Source organism: Diplotaxodon limnothrissa, linkage group LG10 (genome assembly GCF_057381915.1).
Source record: "Diplotaxodon limnothrissa isolate DT_005_m linkage group LG10, D_limnothrissa_male_GT1.1, whole genome shotgun sequence".
Lineage (NCBI taxonomy): Eukaryota > Metazoa > Chordata > Actinopteri > Cichliformes > Cichlidae > Diplotaxodon > Diplotaxodon limnothrissa.
This window is the reverse complement of record NC_140605.1, coordinates 27,769,221-27,783,668: the sequence shown is the minus strand read 5'-3', so window position 1 is coordinate 27,783,668 and position 14,448 is coordinate 27,769,221. Positions and strand designations below refer to the sequence as shown.

The following is a 14,448-nucleotide window of genomic DNA, read 5'->3' as shown; positions in this document are numbered from 1 at the left end:
ATTTTCATCAAATATGATGAAATTAAAATATGGAGTTAGAGCCTTCTCACTGGCCCCTGCTGGCTGTTTACTAGTTTTACACCCCAAGCTGTTGAAAATGGGCCCTTGCTTGACTGAAGGAGAGGGGAGTGGAGAGCCAGTTGTCATGGTCAGGCTGGCTGAAAGTTGCTGGGGCCAGCTGTAGCACAGGAGCCATTCCCTCTCATTTCCACTTCATTTATCTGCTCCTGCTCTTTCCTCCATCCATCCATCTATTCCTCCTTCTTTTCCTCTGCCAGTGGACCAACACTCTCTCCATGCTGAGCTCCACTGTGCCCAGTCAACTGTGGCAGAGCAAATGGCATCTCTTTGTTTCTTGTCTGTCTCCCTCAGAGTTTTATTTGCTAAAATAACACAGTGTACTTCATGTATGTCCAAACCCTTCGATATTAAATACACTAACAGGTTTATGTTTATTTCCTTAATTATGTTTCACTCTTTTGTTCGTTTTCTCAGCCTCGAATTTTGAAGGAATATTTATCGCTTCATTGCTTCAGGTAAAAAAGAAAAATAATACTAATAATTGCAAGTAGTCGGGGTTGTATATTTGTTTTACTTATAAAAAAAAACGATAACTGGAGTCATGCAGGAAATAAACAAACATAAAGGAAAGCAAATCACTTCCAGATCTGACCCACTGTAGAGCAGAGCCAGGTCCAGACAGAGCATTCTCTCCGTTTCCTTTTCTCTCCCTCCCTCCTCTTCTTGGTATGAATCTGCCGTATCTCATTCCCCAGCGCTAATTCCAATTTAATTGCCAGTAGCCTGAAGCCTCCTCAATAGGAGTAACAAATGGTTTGATTCTGTAGACTTCATCAGACTGCATTTTAAATGCGACACAGTAACCCGGTGCGAATGCCAATGAAGCCTGGCGAGTAGCTCCTCTGTTTACTAATTATCCTTTTTCTTACTCCAAGCCACACTGCACAAGTTGTCTGATTAAATCGGATTTGTGGGGATTGGAGGGTGGGGTAGGTGGGTGCTCCGGTGGTGGTGGTGGTGGTTGGGGCCGGGTGGATTGGATGGCAACCGTTGTCCATCTTTGCAAATGATCCCCACGTCCACAACACCAAGGGCCCGCTGGTGCGACTGTAAATCATGTTAAAGGGCTGTGCCACTGTTCTTCACATTGACATTAATTCCCAGCTTGTGCCGTTGATGATCTTTACAGTCAGCATGGTGGTGAGGAAAAAACAAACACACGCTGGCAAGTGTATTCTAATGACATTTCGGAATTGATATCCACCGCAGTCATGCAGGGAACAGGCTTTGAAATTTGAGATTTCTTGAATGTGGGTGAGATGTGCAGTTAAGATCTGAAAACTTTTAAAGAGCCATGTTATATGAGGGTAGATTCACAACAGCAGCTCTTAGCCACAACCTTTTTGTTTCCAATGAACAAGTAAATCTTTTTTTTTAATTGGGTCACTGTAGTATTTTGGCTCAAACCAGAGTAAATAGTACATTTGAATGAGATTATTAGAGCTCAGTGAAATTAAGTAAACAACAGAGTGGGGCAGTGTATTTGTACATAGTATAGTAACTATTTCTCTCATTATCTAACATATCTCTAATTCACTTTTTCTTCCTGTCTCTTGTGCTGCAGTAACAAGTGAATTTCCCCCAGTGTTGGATTAAATAAACTCTGTCTATGTCTAAAAAAGGCAAAACAGATCTTTTAATATATACGCATAAGATGTTTTACATTTATTTGTCTGTTCTGGCTTTATTGGCACTTTGTACTTGGAAGTAGGGTAAATTCAATACAGAGTTAGCTGTTTTCATTTGTTCATAATGAGGAAAATATGGATATTATTACCAACCTTATCAATTTAGCAAACCTTAATCACAGCTACGTTTCTAAAATGAAGTAACAACGGATCGCTGGAAAACATTCACTTATTAAGCCTCCCTCTCAATGTATTGTCCATCATAGCGCACCGCAGACACCGAGCTAACACTACAAATTTGAGCAATAATGTGCAGCAGTAATGAAGTGCTCCAGTTGCTACAGTAGAGAGAGAATATGGCGGGGCTCTGAACGCTGTGCAGATGAGGAAATTTGCACCGCTATAAAGACCTCTCCCTGTCAACTAAATGGGCAGTTGAGCTGCCATATGGTTGTGCTGACATTATCTCTGGGTAATTAATATGGCATCTCGCCTGGCATCTGGTGGCATTAATCTAGCTGGGAGCAGTTCATCTTACAATGTCAGCGCTGCTGCGGGCCCGACGTGAATTATCACTGCCCGATGGAACAGGGAGGAAGGGACGAAACAAAACAAAACACAGCGGGGCAGGGTCTGTTGACTGCGTGGCGTTGCATCTTCTTATAATAGCGGTTGCCTTTTTACTTTGATTTCTTGTTTATTTCATCTGCATGAATAATGTGAGCGAGTTATTGGTTCTTTGAACTGACTCCTTGGCAGTCCCGTGTCATTACTGAAATGCTCGTATGAGTGCGATAATGTCTTCAGTGAGTCGTTTTGTTGTATTTAATTGCAATTGTGCCAAACTATTGTAGCTCTAGTTTTGTATTTTTCCCAATTATTAAGTTGCATGCTATTATATTGTAATTTTTCCAAGTTTCCTTATATTCTTTAGAGGTAGCGTAGTATAAAAACAATGTATAGTATAATTACGATTATAAATGTTGGTGTGATGTAAAGCATTTCCTTCCAACGTTGTCATATAATATTTTGCCATCCATCTTGCGTCTAGTGTCAAGACGGAGGTGATTATTTTTTTTGGACTGCCTCGATGCCTCCTCTTTTATTAATCACCCTTTTGCTGATCGACAGCCTCTCAGTTTCCTAATCCCGAGTTAAGAGTCACTGAAATAAGGTTTGTCCAGACAGATCTTAGTTTAGCAGCCTGCTTCTCCCATATGTTTTTAGAGGCTTAAATAAATTGATTTTGTGTGACCAGCTATGGCATTGCACTTGGGTGAAGCAGAAGTGTCCATCAGAACTAACTGCCACAGGCTAATTTCAATTAATAAAAGGGTTGTTTTTCCACGCACGAGGGAAAATCTCGTTTTTTTTCAAAGTATGTTCATGACCTCGGATAACCCACCCCCCCTAAAAACATGAAATCTCTACCTGGTTAGAAGTAACCACTTTAAAATCTGTTGCCTCAATCCAGGGGTTTTATTCAGATGTAGAGCTCCCTTTCTCTGTTACCCCTGAAGCCTCATTTCAGCAGTCATTCCAGCTTCCCCCAGTTTGATCAATAAATAATTCTGTGGAGGTGTTTTAAATAAATTAGCAGAAGCGCAAACATTCCATCTTATTTTCTTTCTCGTGCCGAATACACAAACGCGCTACAACACAGGGTGCCTCAGTAGATGCCAGACCCCTGTGTTTATTTTTCTCGTGTTATGCATCTGCGTTTTGAAGCACAAGGGAGGAACTATACTGATAATGTGAGTTGAGAAAAGAGGATTTATGGGAGTGCTGCACCTGGTTGGATAACAGGATACTCTGATTGAAAAGCGCATATCAAACGTGGCATTCACCTACAGGTTATTATTCTGAAAAGCTGCGTCTGTTGAAGTTGAGGTAAACATGAGATGTCTCCAGCAGCAACAGGTTCAACGCTAAAATCCTTAACACGTCGAATAAACAGCTCTTTGAGGGGAAATCTGAGGAGATTTCAGGATGTAGTACAGACCACAGGGGATGAAAATCTCATAAAGTAGTCCTAACTTACACCAGGAATGTTTTCTTGCCAAATTGAAACTGTTTGCATGCAACAAACAGATCATTTGCTAAGGGTGTGCAGAGTGATGTAATTCAGATGCAATGCACAATATGTAAACCACTTGAACAGAATGCTTATTTCCCCATTTCTGCATCTGCGTTGGCAGTTCTTTGGCTTCTACTTAGCACCATGTGGTAGCTTTACTGCACAATCACTTTAAATGTACAGTTCTCCACGATGCAATGAAAAGCTCTCAAACAGTTTTCCACATGAATATCGATCCCCTGAACATTTTCTGAAGATTTAGTTGGCAGAAGAAACCCCAGCCATTTTTCTCTTCAGTGTTAAAAACAAATTTGTTTTCTTGAGCATCTGTCGGAGCGATCGTTATCATACCGAGGAGCATATGTCTAACAGTTTGTTTCAGTGGCTACGACTGAATGAGGCTAAGAGTCTGTCACTCTTTTGATTATGTTACGTGGTAATGAGGAAATCCCTGAGACAGTGGAAAGGACCGCACACTGTAAAGAAATCCACTGGCGTTAGCAGTAAGATCTTCTAGTATTGCACATTCTTACATCTTTTTCCCTGATGCTTTTTTCCCTGCTTATCCTTTTTTGTTGTTGTGTTTTGGAAGAAACTTTGTGTGGTGGTGCTACAGACAGGCAACTGTTGCCCAAAGTGGAAAGGATATCCCTTATAATCAATTTAAAGACTCCTTTCAGTCCATAAAAAAGTAAATTAAAGAAGGCGTTTATTTACTTATTTATTTATTCATTCACTGTGAGATGCATATCTCTGATGACACCCCACGGAGGCGGCGGTAAAAAGGTGCTCTGCGACCTTTTCAGAAAGACTCTGGCTTGATATGCGATGAAGCCTGATTGCAGATGAACAACAAACACTTGACAAAGCTAAAGAGCAGCAGGAACATCGCTGTTTCTTTGATTTCTCACACCTTGTCCTGCTAGCACAGGCGGGGATGTTGTGACTGGTGTTTGTGGAGACTGTCAGTTACATGGTGGGAGATAGGAGAGCAGCCAGTAGGACGGATGTTGTTGTGACTGAATGCTGTTGTACTGTAGAGCAGCGATAGTTCAAGGCAAGAAAATGAAAGAAGACGCTGAGATTTGCGTACTAATAATCTAAACATTCAGCTGCGATGGTCACTCCAACTAAACAGGACATGCCGAGAATAATTCGCCTACCGCTGATTTCCTGTAAGGAAACGGACTGAAAAGGTCTAGTTCGACAAACCAAACCAGCACGTCCCGGGGAAGTGTCAGCGATCGGTTGTACTGCTGCCAATGGCTTAGTCAGGTTGAGTCATTTGCGGTTGATTTTTGATTGTCACTATTCAAATGCGCTTGTCCATGTGGCAGAGGCGCTAAAAGGGGGGTAAAGTTAAAATCTGTGACTCTGAATCTAAGACAGCAAATGCTTCTGAGAATAGTGTGGTTTCCTTTTGACCAGGCCACAAAAAAGAAGTCACTTGAAGGTAAACGAAGTAAATAAAGCAAGGGTATATTCACTGGCCTTTCAGGATTTAAGCCTCATGTTTGACAGCTGGGTGCATTCATTTTTCAAACTTCTATTTCCACATCAGGTATGAACGCTCCTTATCAAGATGAATCACATTTAGGTAACTTATCAAGGCAGCAGCTCAGAAAAGAACTCAGATTTCACATGATGCGGTGACTTTGGGATCATGTTTCTGTTATTACGCCTCAAATTGGGACATCTCCAATTAATACTAGTGCACTAGGATGCAGACACCTACATTTAGTCACTATTCTGCCCTCTGTATAGATAAAGTATAGCTTGCTATAGATTGCTATTGACAAGAGCAAGCAGTAACAGAGGTTGAGGGCTGCGGTAATGGCCTGTGATTGAACACCTTGTGCTGAGGTCCCGCTGCTCTCTGCCTCATTAACTCTGGCAGTTCCTCTGTTCAGCACGCTGCATTGCAGGCCACAGTCAGGACGCATTTAACTCTCTCAGCTACAGTCCTGGAAACGTGCATTCAGAAAGGATTTAAACCAGCATAAGGACTTTTAATGCTTCGTCTCGAAAAACGCCTGCGAGTCGTTGCAAATATCCCAGGTAGCTGTTAAGCTTCTAATCGAGGAGCATAGGCTGCTGTTATGTAGCGTATGTGAGTGGCAGCACCTTGAGGTGTACGTGGAGATTTTCAGGTGTGTAGTTACATTTTACCACTCATCAAAATCCATTTCTTCAAGCTTTAGAGTCCTCAAAATGTTCTGAGATCCTGATGGTCCTCAGTCGTGCTGCATTCTGTCACTTCCACATTTAATTCAAATGGCCACCGTGGTGGAACCTATAACCTAGAATTATAGGAACAGTCTTAAGCTGTTTTCATACATGCACTTCAGATCTGAACTTTTCTAGACGTTACCCAACGGAGCTGCAGAGCTGTGAGAATGCAAATGTCCCTTTTATCCGGATCAGACATTAAAACTGCCTTTAACCTGCCAGATCCTCTGATGCAAAGTCAGTGTGATGTCTGCACGTGTGAGACAAGTGCAGCAAACTCTGAAGAGAATGAATGAGCACCATGTGTCCAGTATCAAACACTCAAACCACCCTTGCCTAATCCAGAGTATTTCCAGTAGAGGCCACATGTCTGAAGCAGATTTCCTGTGGTTTGCTAAATGTATGGAGAAAAGGAAACTTCATACAATGTCCCAGCCAGAGTCTCCTATAAATAGACTGATTCTTATATAGTGTTTCACTGCTCGAGCACTGAAAGTATTTTATACAACATGTGTCATTCGCCTATTTGCACCCATTCATGCAAGCACTGTTTTCAACACACTGAAACAATTAAAACTAAGATAACGCACACTGGAGAGCAACTAGGGGTTCAGCGTCTTGCCCAAGGATACATTGCCACACAGAGTGGAGCAGCCAGGGTTAGAACGAGCAACCTTCCGACCTTCAGATTACTACAGCTCAGTTCACCTGTGATAACGGCTCTTGTTGATTTATGCAGATTTATGCAGGTGACAACTGTAAGAATTTCTGATAATTTTTGAAGCCATTAATCAAGATGGATAATTTTTCTGAATAGGTGCGTGAGTGGTGGGTGGTTACCCTGCTGCTGGAAGCGCCAGCCTCAATGGCAAGCATCTAGCTACAGGCCATTTCTCTGCTCCTTGCCCATCCGGCCACTGTCACCTCCCATCGCGGGGTATTCCTCTCCATTACCAGCCTGTGTCCATCCCCCACTTAAATAACAGCAGCCCTGCCACTCCAGACCCATTAAGATACTACCGGCACTGCTGCGGCCCCGCACACAAACAGCCACAAACTGCCCAAGCCTTTATAAATAGATGGCACGAGAAGAATAGAGAGGCTGGTTAAAGGAGGTAAATTATTCCAAAACAGCCAAACAGGACTGAGACTAAGAACCCTCCACCGCTCTGGCTCCACAGCTCCTCCTTTCAGGTGTCACTTTGGGCTGACTCAATTTTACACTGTAATGGACCTCCTGGGTCAACTACCTTTCTCCCACCTTTCCTTCCTTTTTTATCTCTCCACTGCTCTCTTCATCTATCAGCAGCTGACAAGCCTTTTACTCACTTTACTGCAACACACAATTATTCCCTGTTCTGAAGTTTGGACCGCTTAATTTTATCTAACAGTAATCAACGTTAGCACTTTGCTACAAACTGTGCTTTGCAGACAAGGAGGGCAAACGATAGCAAGGAGGAAGCAATTTCCTACAGTACATAGACTCAGCAGCATAGGTGAAAGATCTGGGATGTAACGTGCAGTTTGTGGAAAAAGTCTTAAAGACTTTTTTTACTTACTGGTGTCAGATGGACTTTCTGTACTGGCTGGTTAGTCAAACCATTTATTTCTATGATGTTATTTGTACTGTTATTAAAGTTCTGGAACTAGTTGGACTTTTTCCCACATTTAATTAAACATAGGATGTAGAAAGTCTTACTGTAGTTGGTGTATTCCTACACTCCAATGAGATCCATAGAAACATATTAACAGGAAAATTAATCATTTCTGTGCTCGTTAGCTAGTTTGCTAACATTGCTAACCTTTGGTTAGGTTTAAGCACAAAACACCACATGGTTTGGCTTAAAATAATTAGTTTGTTAAGGTCTAGGGGCCTTGCGTGATCCCGCAGTAGTAAATATGCAGTTGTTATGCAGGATTCTAGGAATGGTCGTGGTTAGAAGAAACGGCATTAACTAAGCAACAAATATCGATCTGCAATACAAGTGTATGTAATCTTATCAGTTCATCTACCCAACACAACATCCGCCCTGCAAAAATAATTGGACTTCCTCCTTTGCTGCTGTCGGAGCTACAACAGGCACTAAAGTGCTTTGTATCTTAAAATGAATAGAGATGGCAATTACATGTAAATGTGGGTTGTAATAAGATGCTTTAGTGTTGGCAAAATGCCTGAAACATTAGTTAATAGCAGCTCTTCGAGGCTCAGAAAGTCAAAAACTGCATAAATATGTGGTCATTTTTGATTATTTACTTGTGTGGTGTTTAGAGAGCAGCATGTTTAAACGTCCATCACTTTCTGGTGGTTTGCTTGTACTAACCATCTTTGTTCCAGTGTTCTCAGCTAGATTGTATTGCTTTTGATAAAAGCAGTCACTGTCAGAGCTCTTTTAAAGTTGATACACACTTTGGTGATGCATATTGTTCACCATAATGCGCCGCGCCACTGTAACTGCCCTGACTTCAAAGTCGTGTTTTTCATGCGGTGCTTCCACTTTTTTGTTCCACTGCTTTGTTTTTCTGTGTGTGTCTGTCTGCGTGTGTGTTGGTATCTGGGTTTCAGATTTCCACCATGCCTTGGCCTAAACCTGAGGTCAGAGGTCTGCTGACCTTTTACATTCCAAAACCTTTTTTTTTCCCTCTAATTCTTGATCTTTGGCCAAAGTCTCCACCCAACCCTACCCCCAAGTCCACTATTCTCTCATTTTCTCTGATGCCCATTTCACCTCTTGTGCACTTACACCATTGTTAGTTTCTTCTTTCAATAATAGAACTTTATTTTTACATATTCAGTCCAACTCTGAATGTTGTGATTGATCTGATATAGCCTAAAGGAAGAAGTATTGTGCTTATGGAGGATCACTGAGTTAGCCAGACCTTAGATGGATTACAAGCTAAAGAAGGAGGAGTGAGGTAGAAAAAGGTGAGAAGTGACTAAAACCTGGATTGTCAGTCAAAGCTATTATCGTACCTGAAATGTCCTGAAGGGATTCTAAAAGCAATAATAGGCATTCATTGGCCTCTTCAGTGGCCTTTTCAATGATAAACGCAGAGAGGACAAGAAGACAGAATTGAAAAAAGAGCAAGCAAGTTTAGATGTAAGTTTAGATGTAGATGTAGGAAATAGATAGATAGATAAATAGATGTTCTGAGCTAAGAAGTGGCTAATTTCCAAAGGGTGATCCTCAAGGTGGCATGAATATGCTCGGAAAAATTAAAAAGCAAAAGGTTGCAAAAACGCTGCCCTGTGTTTGGGGGGGAATAAGTTGGTCAGCAGCACATTTGGAGTTATCCTCCAAGGAGCATGAATATAACTGACATCACATGTAGGGCTGGAAGATTAGTACCTCGGGCTTTCAGTCATGAGTGCTCACCACGGTGTTAATGAAAACTCTACACTCCTGTAGACAAGCCTGATTCCTTTCATGTACAAGAAAAAATGAGAAATAGAGACAGTCCGAAAGTCAGAAGGGAAAGGTTTGTCAATATTTATTTTTTCTCCACTACTTGCAACAAAGTGAGAATTTTTTTTCCTCGTTTCGCTCTTCAGCATCACTTTCTTCTGCTACAAACCGAAATCTCCTCTCTTTACCTGCTTTCCAGCAACTCTTTTCTATCCTTCCTCCTATCATCATTCTCCAGCAATATACTCCCTCCCTTCATCCCGGTTCTTTAGCGTGTAGAGCAGCAGAGACAGTGATTGATCTGGTGTGGAGGCTGTCGTGGGCCCGCCTCCTCCTCCAGTGGTTATGAACATGAGGCGGGCTGCTCTTCATAGATTTTTAAATTAGTGTCAGCTTTGCCCCAAAGATGTGTTATTGACTGATGAAATAGAAACTGAGCTCCAAACACTCAGTCCTTCCCCAGAGTTTTCCCCAGCCTGGTAATTGAAAAAGTGTGAAGGTAGTGTGTTCAAAGGAGCGTGCAGTTGGGTGTGTGTGTGCGTGTTTGTGTGTGTGTGCGTGTGTTCTGCTGTGTTTGTGGGCTCTTTATCTCTGCTGGAGAAAAATGCACAGTGCTCGCTGGAGTCAAGATTCGATTGAAGTATTGCATAGGAGATCTTTATCTTTCTACACACCCACCCTAAAACATGAATGCTGCATGCAACTTTAATCCTATAAATACAGTATTTTTTTACATGCACTTGTGAAAAAGTTTTTTGTTTTCCTGGGTTCTTTTCTTTTTCTTCATTCAAATTTGATGTGCTAAAGTTCTCGACATCATACCTGTGTTGTTATCCTGTATTTTAATCACTGTAAGGATACACAGCCGTGTGTGATTGGTTTGAGAAAAGCTGGCTTTGGCTGTCACTCTGGATCTACATTGAAGTGCTACTGAATAGCTCCGTAGTGACAGTGCTTTATTCTTCCTGAAATAACCACTGCACAACTTGGATCTAAGTTTTTTTTTTTTAACACAAGCACCTATAAGGTCATATTCATCCCTTTAATTGCAAAAGAATGGATACACAAAAAGACATGCGACAAGTCAAGAAACGTGAGGTCGGATGACTTTTAATAAATAATGTTTGCCTCGAATTAACTTGCGGTGTTTTTTGCTCCGCAGGCTCGGACATGGCCATCTTTTGCCTGCTTTGTGGGAAGCGCTTCCAGACCCAGACAGCATTGCAGCAGCACATGGAAGTCCATGCCGGAGTTCGCAGCTACATTTGCAGCGAATGCAACCGGACTTTCCCCAGCCATACTGCACTCAAGCGTCACCTACGCTCACACACAGGTCAGTGAAAGCCGCCTGTGGTGATAAGGCGGCGATATCATTTCACCGAGGTGTTCCATGGGGCGTTATCTGTCTATTCATATCCAGCCTTTTCTCTTGGTCTGGAATATGCGAATGCTGTAACAAATTAAGTGCAGTAGTCCATAATACATTCTCTGTTTGATCTTGGGCGACCCGCATGTACCCACACCAGGTCGGAAAGGTAATCCCTTTGCTCTTTTTTTCTGTATCCTAGAGTCTGCTTTGATTTTAATTCAAAATACCTCCAAAAGTAGGATTCATCATAATTAGATGTCTGAACCACCTCCTTCCTAATGCTAAGGAAGCACATCCAGAACTAGTCCCTGTAATTCCTAGCTGAGTAACAGTCACCTTCCAAAACTTTGAGTATATAGTAGATGAAACACGAAGACCTGACAACTGCAGCCATTTGTTTTGTTAAATCAGTGCACTTATACAGCTTAGCCTTTTGATTCATTTCCTTAGCGTATTTAACAAAAACAACTCAAATCCTTCTAATAAAATGGATGGCATTGCGCACTAACAAGTAGTTGATATCTTTAACTTCTAAGTAGTTTCCATGAATGACATGCTAACTCATGTGCACAAAGTCTGTATTTTTTACTTTTTAAGGTTTCTTCAAGTCCAAAAGCTGCTGTGTGTTTACTTTAGGATGGGAGTTTTAACTTTCACTGTCCAGGACAACTGGGTGTGATAAGAGAGAGTAAAAGAAGTGATGCCACTGCCTTTATTTCCTTTTCTTTAGGGCAACAAATACGATACATACATGAACTCTCATACAACTTACACATATTTAAGCTCGTCATACAACAAAGGACCTTCATCACATATAGGATGCCTGAATGAAAAGGTACATAGACCCATATGAATGGTAGTGACAGTATCACTCCCTATCAGATATCCAGTTCTCTTATCAGTTAGCCAGGAGCGGAGCACGTGTATGTAGATAAAGGACTTTCAGGTGGAAGCCTTAGTAATCACCAAAGTATTGACTATTGGAGAAATGATTAGTAGGAATTAATAATGGCAGAATACATTTTCCACCCAGCTCATACTGATGCCAGATTTCCGTTTTATTTATCGTGCATGCCCACACCTACTAGACCACAGACGTGCAGTCCCTGTGGTTCCATAAAATCTACATTTATTATTATTCCAGCTGATGCTCTACCTAAACGGTACATATTCTTAATTTTTGTGTGTGTTTAATGGAGGCTAGTATAATGTCCAGCAGTGTCCCATAATTCAGGTCATCTGAGTTCATTTTTAGCATAAAATAAAATATAATTCATTCTCAAACAACACGTAGGGATAGGGTGGCTAGTAGAGCAGGGCGATATGGCCAAAAATATTTATCACGATATATATTTGAAAATTTGCGATAACGATATAACTGACGATATAATTGATGCAAGACAAAATACAACTCCACAACATTACTAGTGCAAAAAGACAACCTTCCTTTTATTTTCACTTAAACAAGAAGCTGGTTTTTATGTACATTAAAGCTATATAAAAATTTAACAGTGCGAATACAAATTCCTTGCTGAAAGTTTAACCAAAAGGCATTTCCAGTAGAAATGGGCTGACATATCCTGAGCATAACCATGTATAATATCCACTGAAGTTAAAAAGAGGTGCTTTGCAACATTAAACTGCAGTGTGCAGTACGTATTTTTCGGACCATAAGGTGCACGGGATTATAAGGCACATTAAGCGAAACAAGGCAGTCAGATAAATCAAACTTTATTAAACTCATTCTTCTTGCTTCCTCCACTTCTGTACCATTGATTCATTAATGTTGAATTCTCTGGCAGCTGCTCTATTCCCATGTTGTTGCAGTATTGTAACGATGGTTAAGTGTTACTGGACAGTGACATGTTGGTTTTCTCTGCACACTGTTGTTGTTCCTTTAAGATTCATGTTTGGTTGGGCTGCAGGAAGTAGTGAGGGTGGTGTACAGGAAGGGGTGGGGGGACCTGGTTGTTCTGTGTGTGTGCCAGGCTGAAGAGAGGTGTAGTTCGAGAGCGCTTCCCCCTGAGTTAACAACCCGCTGGCTTATGTGCCGAATAAACGGACAAACTGAGACCCCAACCGTCTGGTTCTTGTGAACGTTACATTGGTGTCAGAAGTGAAGAAAGAAAAAAGAACCCCAGAACGCCCGAGACCCTGTTGCCGGCGACGCTTGCCGTTACGAGACGAGGATGTTGCCGGGCAGGATTAAGAAGGAGACGGAGGAGAGGGAGGTTCGTCCGCGCTCGCCCGCCCATGGAGTGAGGGAAACGGCGCTGCGGCTGTCTGCCGAGGCTGGATTTTCTCCAGGTTTGACTAGGCTCGGGAACTGTTCGCACAGCGGCCGCGATTCCGGCGGGAAGGAGTCGACCTCGCTTGGCGCGCCGTCACGTGATGTAAACAAACATGGCGGCGCCCAGCAAGCTGCAGCGAATATAAAAACGCCTAAGTTCAGCGGCAAGACGCCATGGGAAGTGTTTATCGCACAGTTCGAGCTGTTAGCTGTTGCAGCTGGCTGGTCTGAGGAACATAAAGCTCTCCAATTGGCTTTGTGCCTGTGTAAGGATGCAGCTGCATGCCTGCTGCTGCTGACCGAGGAGCAGAGGGGAGATTATAATGCTCTGGTCGGAGCACTTCAGAGGCGCTTCGGGCAGTATAACCAACCAGTGCTGCTGAGGTCGGAGTTCCACAACAGACGCAGATTGCCAGGTGAGCCCCTCCGCATTTTGGCCCATGAAGTCGAGTGCCTTTGCCGGAGGGCGTATGACAGCATGCCACCATCAGTGCAGGCGGAGTTAGCTCGGGACCAGTTCCTGCAGGCCCTGAGCCCTAAAGAGCTCCGCATGCAAACTCAGCTTGCTCGGCCGGCCACACTCAGTGCAGCCCTGGAGCTAGCGTTGGAGAGGGAGATGCTTGCAGGATCCTCTGGGGGCGCTGACGACGCACACATGGTGAGGGCTGTGTCAGCACCTGTGGAACAGATGGAGACGCCAGCGGGCCTGTGCAGTTTGGTGCAGACAGCTTCGCTGCAGTCGCCTTCCCCTCGGGCTGGCCCACACCGCCGACCTCAGAGCTGCTGGGGATGTGGACAAGTCGGACACCTCATCAGGCAGTGCCCCAAGCTTGCAGCGGTTCAGGGAAACGCCCACGGGCCCGTGTAGGCGGGAGTACACGGGCCTGGGAGAACGACATCCCCACACCACCGCCACCTCCACCCGGTGCGGCCATCACTGTGGGCTGGACCCAGGTTGGCGGCTTTTGCCATGTTCCAGTGACGATTGCGGGGGTGTCCTGTACGGCCCTGCTGGACACGGGATCCAATGCAACGCTGGTCCGACCCGATATTGTCCCAACCGGAGCTGCTGTACAACCGACTAACGTGCAACTTAAGACTGTGACCGGTGATCTGGCCCCAATGAGAGGGAAGGGAGTGTTCCAGTTCAAGGTGGGGGACCTCGGTGTGTCTTATGCTGCCTGGGTGGCTGACGTGCAGGATGCCTGCATCCTTGGGCTGGATTTTTTACGAGCCATTGGTGGTGTACTGGACTTAGGCAAAGGCCTCCTCGTACTCCCTGATGGGAAGAAGGTGCCGCTTATTCCTCCCCCGGTCTGCACAGCATCTGCCGCGGCGTCCACCTCCACCGCAGAGACCCCTGCAGACCC

General features: G+C 43.5%; 1 protein-coding gene across 1 annotated transcript in view; it reads left to right on the top strand.

Moving 5' to 3' along the window:
- Positions 1 to 14,448, top strand: part of zbtb16a (zinc finger and BTB domain containing 16a) — a 144,257-nt gene that overhangs the window by 113,060 nt on the left and 16,749 nt on the right. Inside the window, exon 5 of the mRNA XM_085364687.1 lies at positions 10,582 to 10,752. Coding sequence (XP_085220813.1) covers positions 10,582 to 10,752 — 171 coding nt within the window. The remainder of the gene's footprint in view (positions 1 to 10,581; positions 10,753 to 14,448) is intronic.